We start from the raw sequence: 14,019 nt of genomic DNA on the forward strand, positions 1-14,019 counted from the left end.
TGTCTCATATTCAACTCTTTTTATGTGACGAAGTATTTCAAACTTTTATGGTCGATGAAATTCTTGCACTTCTCTCCATATAAGTAATCACTACAAAAAAAAGGGTAACGACGGTTTTAGGCGACGGTTCAAGCGACGGTTTGTAGATCCGTAACCGAAGGTCGCGTCGCCTTCTATAGCGACGGTTTTTCAATACCCGTCGCTACAGTAGCGACGGTTTTGTTAAGAACACTGTCGCTTTCTTTAGCGACGGTTTACATACAAATCGTCGCATAATTTAAGCGACGGTTATATACAAACCGTCGCAAATATTGAGCGACGGTATCTGCCATAACCGTCGCTATACGAAGCGACGATTTTTAACAAAAACAGTCGTTATAATAAGCGACGGTACGCATTAAAAACCTAACATGCGCGAAGATATGCAGATCCACGTAACGTTAGAAGATCACACCGACGGGAAAATTTACGAAATTAATAAGAAAAAATGTTAGTACAAAATAAAAAAACTGAAACTTTGAAAAAATTGATAGATTTTCGCTACTACCAAAAAAGAAAGTCGAAAATCGCTAAGAAAATGTTTGCGAACGTTGGTATATATAGAATCATAGCGACGGAAGTGAAGACAACAAAGAGAAAGATGCAAAACGCGGAGGAAGACCTCAACATGTCAAAATCACTGAGAATTCCTTTTATTTTTTCTTGATTATGTTTTCTCCTATAAATTTAAAAATGAGTTTTTACTTTTGTTTTCAATTTATGGAGTAGACTTTTATAGACTAAGACCACGATAGGACTGATACAAGTTATTTTTTATGTTTTGAGTTTGATTCGATTTTAATATTTATTTGAATTCATTGATTGATGTCGTTTATCATGTGTTCTTTTAATCTGGTCAATTAAATTGAATATTTGTTGATTAATCTAAAACCAGAAGGCAATAAATTAATATTTGCTTCACTGCATCAATTAACACATAGTTAAACTGACGGAAAATAATATTTGGTTTCAGGGTGCAACTTTAGGTTAAAAAACTGAAATTTCACAGTGACTTAATGTGGTTGAATCTAATTAAATTCATTTAAGAATAATTCGACTATTAGATTTAATTAGGTTTATTAATTCGAATGTTTAATAAGTAATTTTGAGAATTTTGTTGTGAATTAATTATTTAATTTATTGAATTTGAATTTGAAACGTAGATTATAAACTTGTCTCGATATTATTGTGTGTCTTAGTCGTTTTTAAAGAATTTGAATTTTCGTCTAAATTAATATTTTAGATTTTTTGCTTTAGTTAATTTATTTAAATTGTTTAATTTAATTTTAATTAATTTATATCATCTCAGCCTAAATTAGAAAAAATAATTCACATTTTAGTATCTAAACATGGATCTATGTGGATACGATATATGGACTCATCATCTAATAACTATTACTTGACATAATCCGCTTGTTAGAATTATTTCCAGCCCAAAATGGTCGGTCATACATGCACCATAGGTTCGGACAAAGACTACATATCATGCTAATATACCATATAAAGCAGAGTATTCTTTCCCAAATCCCAGTGCTATAAGAAATGTATGAAATAACTACTACACGTGACAAACACAAATATTATGAATTCTTTATTGATTGGAGCTTTGGAGAAAACCTGCCAAAACCAAAGGGAAAGACTAACAAACTTGAGTAATAATTTCACGAATAATGACGATATTGATTCACAAGTATTCGGAAAGCAAATGTGAAAAAGTTCAGTTATTGGCAGCAAGCAAAATTTTAGTACGACCTGATTATAAGAATCAAACAAGCGACAGTTCCTAACAACCGAAAAGATCAGAACCTGCTGACAAACACCTAGAAGAATCTACCATGAATTCTGCTTCTCAAGAATATCAAACATCAATAAGATCAGCAGCAGAAAACTCAAAGTAACAAAACATCTGATAAAAGATATGAACATCTATAGGCTAATATAATACTTGAAACTTCCAAAATTTTGATCGACCAAATCTTTTTCCATGATAAATGATGAACCCCACCGTACCAAGAAAACAATAACAGAGCTCGCTGCACATACATAGGAGTTGCTGAGTGGGTAGGCGAAAGACAGGAAAATAACAAATACATTGGCAAACAAACTGCTTGTTGCGTAGCATTGAACATCAAATAATGTATGTTACAGAAAAAGAAAAATGGATATTTTTCTCCACTTGTACAGCAAAGCACATTCAACTACAAATCAATGGACATGCAATATCATCCACAAAACTATCAATTTTCAAGTTTATCACATTCCACTTACGGGGAGCATAATTCAGGAAAAAAGCTGCAATATATTAACAGCAGAAAACCATCAATTTTACTTCACTTGCAGCTATAAAGGAGATAGAAACAGAATTTTCTGAAGGCCATTGAAGACATCACAGGTTTAAGGAGAGACATCCACATTATCCTGACAATCCTTTGGTTCAGATCGAGTCATCAGTGTCATCAGAATCACTCCCATCAGGCTCCAAACCAATCAACCCAGCTTCAGGCACAACGGGCTTTGCTAAAGGTGCAGCAATTGATTTCTTACTTGCACTACGGGCATTTTCATCATATTCATCTTGCTCAGCCATTTCAACACGTAATCAAAAGGTCAAGGAGTGCGGAAACAGAGTCGTCAACTCACAAGCATTTAATAAAACAGAGCATCCCAATTTTGGTGACTTACAGGAATTTATAAAGTTCTTTGTTACCAAAGGGTCTAAACTAAAAAAAAAAAGAATTTGATAAGTACACTATAATAAAAAGGTCTTTGTCCATATGATGGATTCTAGAGATTTACAACTAGAGAATAAAAATCTACATAACTAGACTTTTCAAAAGAAACTGGTGATGAGTATTTTGGTATATGATTTGGGTTTTCCTTACACCACAGTAACTTTCCAGGAACTCATGCGCTCATGCAATCATCATGCCCAAAAACCCGCACACCGCAAAAAGACACAGAACACAAACACAAACACAAACATAAACAAAGAGAGAAGTAGAGAGAGTGTGTAAAAAAATATATAGGATATCAATATTCTCAACTGTTCCACCAGCCATGATGTTCTGTAAATCTTTCTCTACACGACGTACAACCTCAGGCTGCAAAATGTAAACAGAGACATAGCACAAAATTAAAAAATTATGGTTCACAAACACGTTGTACAAATAATTTAAAATTTAAATTTGTATATATTGGATAAGATCAATTTAGGTGATCAGATAGGATTTTTTATTCTCTATTTTTGATACAATAGGATTTTTATATCCCCTAATTATTGGAATGTAAATCCCCATTGTACTCTATACAATGTGTCATATGTTCAACAATTCCTCTCCTTTGACTTCTACAATGTAAACTAGAATCAAGCTACGACAATGTTAAATAATTTACAAAAGCTTATAGAACACCTAGTAATGAAACTCTATGGTCTGTTTCAGGAAAAAACTGAATATAAAGCGGCAGATAAAATTTAAATTGGCTTAAAGTTACTAGCACATTTAAATCTGGCTCTCTGCGGAATCTTCTCCTCCGAGCATCCCTCATTGGTGGTGTAAGGCCATGTCTGTGCTCTAATGATTCAGGAATATTGTCGCTGTCCTCTCTCACCATTATCATCTGCACAACTCTCTATAGTTAACAAACCTAATCACAGCTAAAGCAGACAAGATTGATAACTAATAAGGAGAAGTACACCTACTTGACCAATGTCTGCAGTTTTGATCAACACATTGTCGTCATAAGTCTTATATGATTCCACAACAGTGGGAAGATCCAAGAGAGAAGCAGAGAAGTGGTCATTTCCTATAATGAATTTGCCAGTCCTTCCATCCTCTGACATAAAGATAAGCCATATAGCAGCAAACCAATTGATATAACATTAAATTCGAATTCAATGGTCCTCTGTAAACATTCCCAAAGTTTCCTTTATAAATCAGGAATTACTAATCAGCAAAAAGAGTTGGTCATTTTGCTAGTTAATCCTCAAAGGCTTGGTTATTGGTAAAATATGAGAGTGACATAGATTCCCAAAAAGAGAGTTCAGTAGGAAAGAGTTAATTGTTTAGGACAATAGTAAATACTTCATGGGTGGTATGAAATGACATTTGTAAAATAATCAACCAGTTTTCATGTGTAAATGCATTTTCATTTCAGCAAATATATTGGCATGTGAAAGCAGCGATAGAACTGAAAGAAGATTATAATAAAAAGGATTTAGATGGCCACCATATTTTGAAGACAAGGATGACAGTAGCGGCAAATTCCCAGGATGGGTTACTAAAAATAAAAAAATTATGAAAAGAACCATAAATTGAAAGCTAAAAAGCAAAACTAAATCATTCTACTTCTTCCTTTTTTGTGCTTGAAGAATGACCAATAGCAAGCATGATGAGTAAATGACCAACTCACTAAAATAATTGCAATAGAAGGAAAGCGTCTTTTACCTCAAAGAGCTATGAAATCATTTCATTTTACATTTCTTTCAATCCCATCTAAGACAAAAGGCTCTATAAATGAAATGCATAGTTCAACTGATAGGAAACACGGGATCTAATCGAAATGCATAGTCTCTAATCTCTAAAATTACAAAAAGTTAAATGGAGTATCAAGTCCAGTCTCCTAGAAAACATTAATAACCCACGTATGCAAGACCAAAATTCCACAACACTGACTTAGTCTTTAATTTCACAGGTTTCGAGTTCGTTTTCCAATGGAATTGTTAAAACCTGTAATTGTGATACCAATCCACAAAAAGAGTTTCGAAGCTTAAAAAATCACGATATTGGGCGAGGGTGAATAGAAGGGGAGTTACTGTGAGACCAACCCGAAAAGGATAAATCCATGGACTTGTCTTCGGAAGAAGAAGCGGGGTCATTCAACAGTCGCTCTATCCTCTCCGCAACAGCTGGCGGCACTCTGAGTATGAATTGCTCCTCCATTGATGTTGTTTTACTCCTCTTGATCAACACAACTGCTTAATTAACAATTAAATAGAAACAATGGATTTCACAAGCATTCAAACAATTTCAAACGGTAAGTTATAGCGATTATAACAAACATAATCAAGGATCAATCGAACATAGACATCAGAGAATAAATAAAAGAAAACAAAACACAAAATTCTTGCACCCTAATTGTAACCACGCCAATCCCTATACATATATGAATGATTCCTTCTTCATATAAAAATACCTCAAAAAGCAAAATCTCTCAAAAAAGGAAAGGACGAAGAAGACCAGTTCCTGTGATTTACGGTCACAAGCTTCTATGCTTTTTACACAATTTTTTCATTAACTTAAAATATTTTAATTTTTTTCAATATAAAAAAAAACAAGTATGAGAAATATAAGAAATTCTATTAAAACTATATATATGTAAATTCATTATTTTATTATTATTTAGATCAAATAGAATGATAAAATAATTCTAACTTTTTGTAAAATATTAGAACTTAAACCAAATATAAGAAAAAATTAATAGGTTATTTTATCAAATCTGGCAATTCCTAAAAAATATACTAAAATAGTGAGTTATTTTTTATAAAATTTGTAAATTTGAAAAAAATATTCTAAATTGACAAATAAAAAATTAAAAATTATTTTATTTTTTTTTCCTTGCAGAGGTAAAAAATCTATTTATATAATATAAAAATTTTGACTCTATCTTAGATTATGAGAATAGACCTGACTGTTTAATCAGAATCGTCGCTGATTAGCGACGGAATTAGAGACAGTTTCTATTAAAAAACGTCGCAAAATTTGCTATTTTTAAAAAAAATAAATAAAATTTTTTTGTAATTTGAATATATATACATATTTTTTTATTTTTTTTGACAAATATATATACATATTTTTAAATACTAGGATCCACTTAATTAAATTAATATTCGAATTTGTAAATAAATTAAATCTCTCGATTAAATATACAAACACGAGATGAAACTTACCTCCTCATATTTCGAGACTGAAATTCTCCACCGAAAAAATTTGACAGAAGTTAAATGAAGTTAAGGTTCGAGAGAAAAGGGTGCGGACGTGGCGATATTTATAGGAAATGAGCGACGGTTTAATAAAACCGTCGCCGCTTGGCGACGGCTTAAACCGTCGCCGATCTAGTTTGGCGACGGTTAAAACCGTCGCGAATTATCGACAGGAAAAAATAAACCTTCGCTAATTAAAAACGTCGCTAATATGCGACGGCAAGGTTAAACCGTCGCTAATATTTAGCGACTGTTATTTAAAACTGTACCTAATTAGCGACGGTGTAATAAACCGGCGACCATTAGCGACAGGTTATAGTTAGCGACGGTTATTTAATCGTCGCAACAATTAGCCAGAGTATCCGACGCTATTTGGGAAATCCGTCGCAAATATTTGCCTGAAAAACCATCGTCGATCCCCTTTTTTTTGTGGTGAATTAGTATACTCGAACTAGGAGCTCGACTCGATCGAGTAATAATTTTCGAGCTCGATCTCAGTTCAAGAATGTTTTGAGTTGTTTGAGCTCGAAAAGTTCGATTTATTCTATATTATAATTCTAAATAAATAATATATAATCGAGTAGCTCGCGAGTTATTCACGAGTAACTTGCGTAGTTTGTACCCCTAAAATTTTGAAATATTACTATATATAAAAAAAAAAAAAAAATTTAAGCCTCTTAAAAGTATGATTCATGAGGCGGATGACTCATAAGACCATTTAAATGCGGGCACACACACTAAATATATATGTGTGTATATATATGTTTGTTCTAATTTTACAAAATTTATTGTATTTCTTATTCATATAATATACTATCATATCATATTATTATATTATTATTATTATTATCATATCATGTTTAATAAAATCGTCGCATATTAGCGACATGCTATAAATATCGTCGCTAAATAGCGACAGTATTTCGTAAACCGTTGCTAAATAGCGACGGTTTTTCGGAAATCCGTCGCAAATATTTGCCTCAAAAACCTTCTTTGATCCTCTTTTTTTGGTAGTGAATGTCTCCAAATCTTCAATAAAAATACCACTATTGCCAGCTCAAAATCGTGAGTGGGGTATTTTTTTCTCGTGAACCTTAACTGTCTCGACACATAGGCTATAACTCGATCATTTTGCATCAGAACTGCACCCAAACCAAGTTTCGAAGCGTCGGTATAAAGAACATACTCTCCTTTCCTCGATGGCATTGATAATACTGGTGCTGAAATTAGAGCTTGCTTCAACTTGTCAAAACCGTCTTGGCACTCGGATCCCCATACAAACTTTGCATTCTTCTTTGTCAAGGCGGTTATGGGTACCGCAATAGATGAAAATCCTTGAATAAACTTTCGATAATAGCCAGGTAGTCCCAAGAAACTTCGAATCTCGGTTGTGCTCTTCGGTATTGGCCATTCTTTCACTGCCTCAACTTTACTCGGATCAACCTCCAATCCATCACTAGAAATGATGTGGCATAAGAACGCCACTCTATCAAACGAAAAATCACACTTGCTGAACTTTACATATAATTTCCTATGCAGAACTTGCAGTGCTGTCCTCAAGTGCCGACTATGTTCCTCATTACTCTTCGAATAGTCAAAATATCATCGATGAAGACTATAACAAACTGATCCAGATATGGCTAAAATACGCGATTCATGAGATCCATGAAGATTGCTAGCACATTGGTCAACCCAAATAGCATGACCATAAACTCATAATGCCCATAACGAGTACTAAAAGCAGTCTTATGAACATCGAACTCTTTCACTTTCAACTGATGGTATCCAGAATAAAGATCTATCTTTGAGAATATTGGTGCTCCTTGCAACTGATCAAATAAGTCTTTAATTCTTGGTAGGGGATATTTATTCTTGATAGTGACTCTATCCAGCTCTCGATAATCAATGCAGAGTCGCATAGTACCATCTTTTTTCTTCACAAAAATACCGGTGAGCCCCACGGAGAACAACTAGGGCGAATGAAACCCTTGTCTAGCAATTCTTGAATTTGATCTTTTAGTTATTTTATTTCGACAGGTGCTAGACGATAAGGTGCTCTAGAAATGAGTACAGTGTCCGGCATCAACTCAATAGAAAATTTCACCTCATGGTCATGTGGAATGCCAGAAACATTCTCATGAAAGACACTAGGAAAGTCTCTGACAATATCAACATCCTCTAGCTTATGACTGATAGGAGCATGTGTTGTAGTGACACATGCTAGAAAAGCTTGGCATCCTCGTCTCATAAGTTTCCTCGCACACATACAAGAGATAATATGTGACATTTGCTTGTTCCTCGCCGCCTCAAAGACAAAAAACTTTCCACTAAGCGGTCGAATAGACACTGTCCTCTGAAGAAATTCTATCGAAGCTCCATTCACTGATAACCAATCTATACCAAGTATAATGTCGAATTCAAGCATAGGGAGTACAATAAGATCTGCCCGAACCACATATTTATGCAAACGAAGCTCGAGGTTCGATTAGTCGTTTTTGCTTTTCATTCGTACTAGGATTCATATCACAATAAGATCTGCCCCAACCCCATATCCTCAGGAATAATATTCATGCGCTTGACGAAAGTCTCGGATATGAAAGAGTGTGTAGCTCCCGAATCCAGCAGTGCGTAGGTAGCTACACCTAGAATGAATAATATTCTTCCTGCGACGAAAATGTTTTTTAATGTATTCATGTTGAAGCTTAAGGAATTTCTATCATTATTCTCCCAAAATTTCATGAAAATTATTGATTGGACCCTATTGTTCCTTGGATAATTCACAATTTCCCCCCTTATAGTTTTCGATTGATTACATTTTGACACTTCAATTCTTTTGAAATTTGCATTTTAGTCCTTCAATTTTTTCGAAATTACGATTTTGGCCCTTAGATTTTTTTCGGAAATTGAATTTTGGTCACTTAAATTTTCGGAAATTTCATTTTGGTCCATAGATTTTTCGAAAATTTGCATTTTTGACACAAAAGTTTCGGAAATTGCATATTAGTCCCTTAAGTTTTGATTATTGCAATTTAGTCACTCCAAATTTTCGAAAATTCCTAATTGTGCCCTTGGTTTTGATTTTCCTCAATTTTAAGCCCTAAACTTTCATTTGGAAATAATTACCCTCTTTGCATAATTAAGGTTCAAAATTCAAGTCCAATTCCTGTGATTTCCATTGTCATCCCTTAATTTCAACTATGGTACGGCATCCAACCCAATTTCCACTAGTTTATCCTCAAATTAATTCTAATAACCAATTTAACATTTCATGCAATAAATATTAAAACCAAACCTACGTAAACCACATACATGCAAATTGCTAGAATTGCTTAATTGTTTTATTTAATTGATTTTAAATGCTTGCATTATATTTAATAAATGATTAAAGGTATGATTGCATGATTAAATGATTATATGACATGGTTTCATGAAATTGAGGATTTTACCCGAATATTCGATAATAGGCAGGGGAAAGGAGACCGGGGACGACCAAGACAAGAATATTTATTTTTCACTAAATATTTTCAGAGCTTCCTAATATGATTAAAAATGATTTTTCCCGGGAAACCGGTTTTGAGCAAACAAGAAGTTTTTAAAAGATCCAAATATTATTTTTGAAAACTAAATTTTATAAACTTTTATGTTTTAATTAAATAAATGTTGTTGGGCCCAATTTAATTATTTAAAGTAGGCCCAATTGCTCTTAAGCTTGCAAGCCCAAAACTCAAGCCCATTAACATGTTAATTAAAATTATAAATATTCACCCCATAATTCACCTTGTAGCAGCCGAAAAACACAGACTTGCACACACACACCAAATTTTCGAGTAAAGGTTGTGAAGAAAAGCTAGGGTTCTTCATCATCCGGTCGTCCATATTTGCACCCTCACCGACGATTGAATATTTGAGCATTTTAAACGCAAATCATATTATGCATGTTTTAATTTTTTATGCATGAAAAATATAGGTGCTCGATTATTTTTACGGTAGAACGAATATTTTCAAAAATACGATGATTTTATGCTAATATTAAAAAACATTATAAATACAACGGACACGCTGCCAACTAGGGATGATTGTTGAATAAAACATGAAAAAATTTGAAGGAAATAAATGCTGGAAATCGAGGGGAAGGCTAAGGAGGTGAGTCCTAGGGTTTTGAGAATTTTTCCTTGTGCACTACTGTGATTGAAGGCTCGGCTAGAATGCATGGGGTGTTGGGGCTCGAGTAGGTCTTTAGGAGGGTTCGTTCTGGTCGTGGTTGGTCCTTGGAAGAGTCCTAGCATGGCTAGGAAACAATGGAAATGCTAGGGAAGAGTCCAGGGGAGTTGGGACTCTTCCCCATGCGCATTCAGGGAAACCTCGGGCAAGGGGACTCACGGCTCGGTATGGGGCTGGGCTAGGTGGTCAAGACGGTTCCTTAGGATGGTCTAGTGAGTGTTAGGAAGGGCTGGGCTCGGTGATGTCCTGGGTAGAAACCTCCACGCAAAGATGGCAGAAACAGCCGTAGGTGGTGCGCTCGGCCCTTGTTCTGATTGCAGGGCTCACATCGTGGATTAGAGGCTCGAGGCTGCAAGGGGATGGTTCTGAGCTTGGTCCAGGGACTGTTAGGAGGGGGTTTTATCGGTGGTTACTGGAGTAGAAGGGTCCTAGTTTGAATAGAATCCTAGTAAGAATAGGAAGCAAGTCGCGCAGCTTGTTTTGAATTGTTGGGCTTGTGTGCGCGAGCTAGGTTCAGGTTCTAAGAGTCAGGGTTGGTCAGTAGGGTTCCTAGATAGGTTGGCTCGGGTTTGGCCCTAGGTGGTTCGGGCGTGGCTCGAGTAGATAGGGAGATGGATCGATGTGTTTAGCTAAGGGTCATTATTTCAAATTTAAGAATAAAAATTGGAACCATGGGTCTACGGTGGTGGTTCATGGCTCACAAGGGTATTTTAGGTAATAAAAAGACTATGTTTAAAATTTGGGAAGAAAATATTACGTTTTGAATTTTTTCGGCGTTTAAATGTATCACGAATCGTTAATTAAAGAATTAATTGAAAATGCTCGAATTAAACGTAATAAAATTATGAAAAATTAAATTTAAGCTTAAATAATTATTTGAGATAAGTCCGTGTCATTACAAGTAAGAAAAAGATTAAAAAATCGAGAATTACGTCTAGGGGCAAAACGGTTATTTTACAGTTGTGTAATACGTAAAATTTTGGCAGCGTCCTGAAGGATCATAATGCAAGTTAAATGATTTAAAATGATGATTTTGATTAAAATATGATATTTTATAATTTATGGTAAAGATGTGCAATTTTTACTGTTTAAATGGTATTTTTGGAAAGCTATGATATTTTATGCTTTTAAAAGAAAAGAAAAAATATTTTGAGGGATGTGAATTGACTATGACAAATGATATATGATATATGATACGTGAGAGATTCGTTCTACGAAGGAACGGTGAACTTGCAATTTTGCGGGGATGTCGTTAGGGACAAGACTCCAGAGGGACCCCGTTTGCAGTAAAAGACCCTAGAGAGATCCCGACGATCGTATTTCCACGACAGAGCCTAGTGCCCGCCCCCATGGGCCATGTGGAAATAAAGACTGATCAGTCGACCAAAATATAAAAGCTAGTCACTTTCGAGGATCAAACTTCACCCAAAATGATAAATGCTTGAAAGCTTTACGATTAAAATGATTTTATGATATATTAATTATTTGTATTTAAAAGCTATTTTAAATGATTTTTTTATGTTTAAAAGCTATTTTAAATGGTTTATTTATGTTTAAATGCATGTGAATGTATATGTATTATTTGCTATTAATGTTTAAAACGTGCTGACTCTTTAGACTCACTAGGTGTGTATGATGCATGGTTTGATGATTTGAGGAGGCGCTGACGCTTGAGGATCGAGTGCTGCAGTACACTCCCAATGGCCATTTATTTCCGCACTAGCTTGTTAGATAGAAAGATTTAAAAGATTTATGTTAATGATTTTATTAGAGATTTATTTTACGCTCTTGAGATTTTAATTGTTAATTTATTATGATTTATGATTATATTAAGTTATTATGTTTAGCAGTTTTCGAGTTTATTAGTTATAATTAAAAAAAAGTCGAGTTCGTTTCAAAGGCAGTATAAAAACGTTAAATAAATATGTTACCGGTGATAAAGGTCGTGTCTGGCTCCTCTTCAGCCTCCACGGCATGCAAAACATATGCTCTTCCCACTGTAGGTGCTTTCTTCTTTAGGAAATCCGCAGCTTTATTTCTTCCTCCTTGCATATGAAGCACATAAAAGTTCCCCACATGCATTTTCCATAATGTAAGCGATTGCACTCCTTACACAGTGGTCCTCTACAAGTTTCGGTGCTCCAGATTGTGGTGGTTTTGTTGGTCCTGGCTTCTTTACTTGTCCTTGGGGCTTTTGTTGCCCTTGAGCTCTAGGAGGTCCCATGTATGGCTTTTTATTTGGTTGAGAATTCTGCTGCTGTTGCTGTCTTTTGGGCTGCATCTCAAAATCATTATCTTTCAAAGCTTTCTCGGATTGAAATGCATAGGCAGTGGCAGCATCATAATCCATATGTCGCATCATCATCACGTCACGACGTATAGTAGGTCGTAGACCATCCAGAAAGTGTCTAAGCTTCTCAGCAGCATCCCTAGCAATGAGGGGCAGAAAGTGACAGCCTGTATCAAACTTCCTCACAAACTCAGCCACAGTAGTGTCTCCCTGACGGAGAGTCATGAATTCCCTCTTCAAGCTTCTTCGAATGTCAGTAATGAAGTAATTCTAATAAAATATTTCCTTGAATCGATCCCAAGTAAGAGTAGAGAGATTAATACCATGTTCAGCTCCTTCCCACCATAGAAAAGCATCATCCCTAAACATAAAAGTAGCACACATCACGCGGTCAGCACCCCCCATATTCAGATAGTGAAAGTGCACATCAAATGCTTGAATCCAACCCTCAGCAGCAAATGGGTCAGTGGTACCAGAAAATTCCTTCGGCCCTAGCCTCCAAAACTGATCATAGACGTCGTGATGTGGCCTAGGAGCCTGCTGAAACTGCTGCTCAAAGAAACGAGTCATGCCCTCCAGTGCACGTGTAGCAGCATCCCCATTAGGAGGCGGGGGTGCATTAACATGATGATCCTCAACATTATCGTCTTGCTTATCAGTACTAGGTGCGCGTTTAGGAGGCATTATATCTGAAAGTTTTCCAAATTTCTAAACGTAACCAACACGCATTTAAATTTAAGATTTCTAATCATGCGGCACATACTAATCCATTTTTGAGCAATTTTAAGCATATATATCATTTATCCTCGTAAACTATTAAACATGCAACGTAAACATATGATCCATGCAATCATGCAGGTACTATCATAAGAATCATATAAAGCAATTGAACTTACAGATTGAGGATTGACGACTGAGCTTCCCGGCACTGACGGTGGCACTACCCTTTACAGGAACATTGCTCTGATACCAACTGAAACGTTCACTACTCGTTATTCTTAAAAAGTACTAGAATTTTTTCCCCCTACTTAGTAGTCGGCTGAATACAACTACACACACACACATATATATATATAATATATATATATATATATATATATATATATATAAATGCTCCTTTTAAAAAAAAATAAAACAACCAACTATATTTGAAAATTCAAAGGAAAGAATTCAAAACATAAAATCGTCAAACGTTAACCAAACCTAACTTTGCAATATTTCAAAATAAAACTAACTCTAACAACCTCTCAAAACTCACTCAAAAAGTATCATAAAATTCATAAAATCTTTAACGTAAACTTAAACGTAAATGCAGAAAACTAACGCTGGTCCTCGAGTAATGTTCACCTTCAGTCCAGTATGATCAACCATCAAGTCCTTCAACATCAATATCTTGCTCACCTGCATCGATCACACCTAGGAAGTCTATTGGCTCAACAAGCCATAACCATAATAGCGAAAATGCATATACAGTCACACGCAACAGTGC

General features: G+C 35.1%; 1 protein-coding gene across 2 annotated transcripts; it reads right to left on the reverse strand.

Moving 5' to 3' along the window:
• Positions 1–2,231: 2,231 nt before the first annotated feature.
• Positions 2,232–6,005, reverse strand: LOC142533663 (transcription initiation factor TFIID subunit 7-like). Of its 2 annotated transcripts, none has more exons than XM_075640506.1 (6): positions 5,987–6,005; positions 4,865–5,011; positions 3,740–3,873; positions 3,538–3,657; positions 3,071–3,140; positions 2,232–2,634 (listed from the first exon to the last, which is right to left on the reverse strand). In XM_075640506.1, exons 2-6 carry the CDS (start codon positions 4,977–4,979, stop codon positions 2,474–2,476), a joined length of 600 nt encoding a protein of 199 aa, XP_075496621.1. In that variant the 5' UTR covers positions 4,980–5,011; positions 5,987–6,005; the 3' UTR covers positions 2,232–2,473. The 2 variants fall into 2 exon arrangements, with proteins under 2 accessions (XP_075496621.1, XP_075496620.1); XM_075640505.1 differs by lacking the exon at positions 5,987–6,005 and adding an exon at positions 5,233–5,330.
• Between the last annotated feature and the right edge of the window lie 8,014 nt (positions 6,006–14,019).

This window comes from Primulina tabacum, chromosome 18 (assembly GCF_025594145.1).
Source record: "Primulina tabacum isolate GXHZ01 chromosome 18, ASM2559414v2, whole genome shotgun sequence".
Taxonomy (NCBI): domain Eukaryota; kingdom Viridiplantae; phylum Streptophyta; class Magnoliopsida; order Lamiales; family Gesneriaceae; genus Primulina; species Primulina tabacum.

Bases quoted from the DNA above. Each gene is read 5' to 3' on its own strand.
- LOC142533663 (XM_075640506.1), bottom strand. From the start codon at position 4,979: ATGGAGGAGCAATTCATACTCAGAGTGCCGCCAGCTGTTGCGGAGAGG. The intron at 3,874-4,864 runs GTTGGTCTCACA...TCTTTATGTCAG, and splicing joins CATGGATTTATCCTTTTCGG to AGGATGGAAGGACTGGCAAA. The intron at 2,635-3,070 runs ATATCCTATATA...CCTTTTGATTAC, and splicing joins TGGAACAGTTGAGAATATTG to GTGTTGAAATGGCTGAGCAA.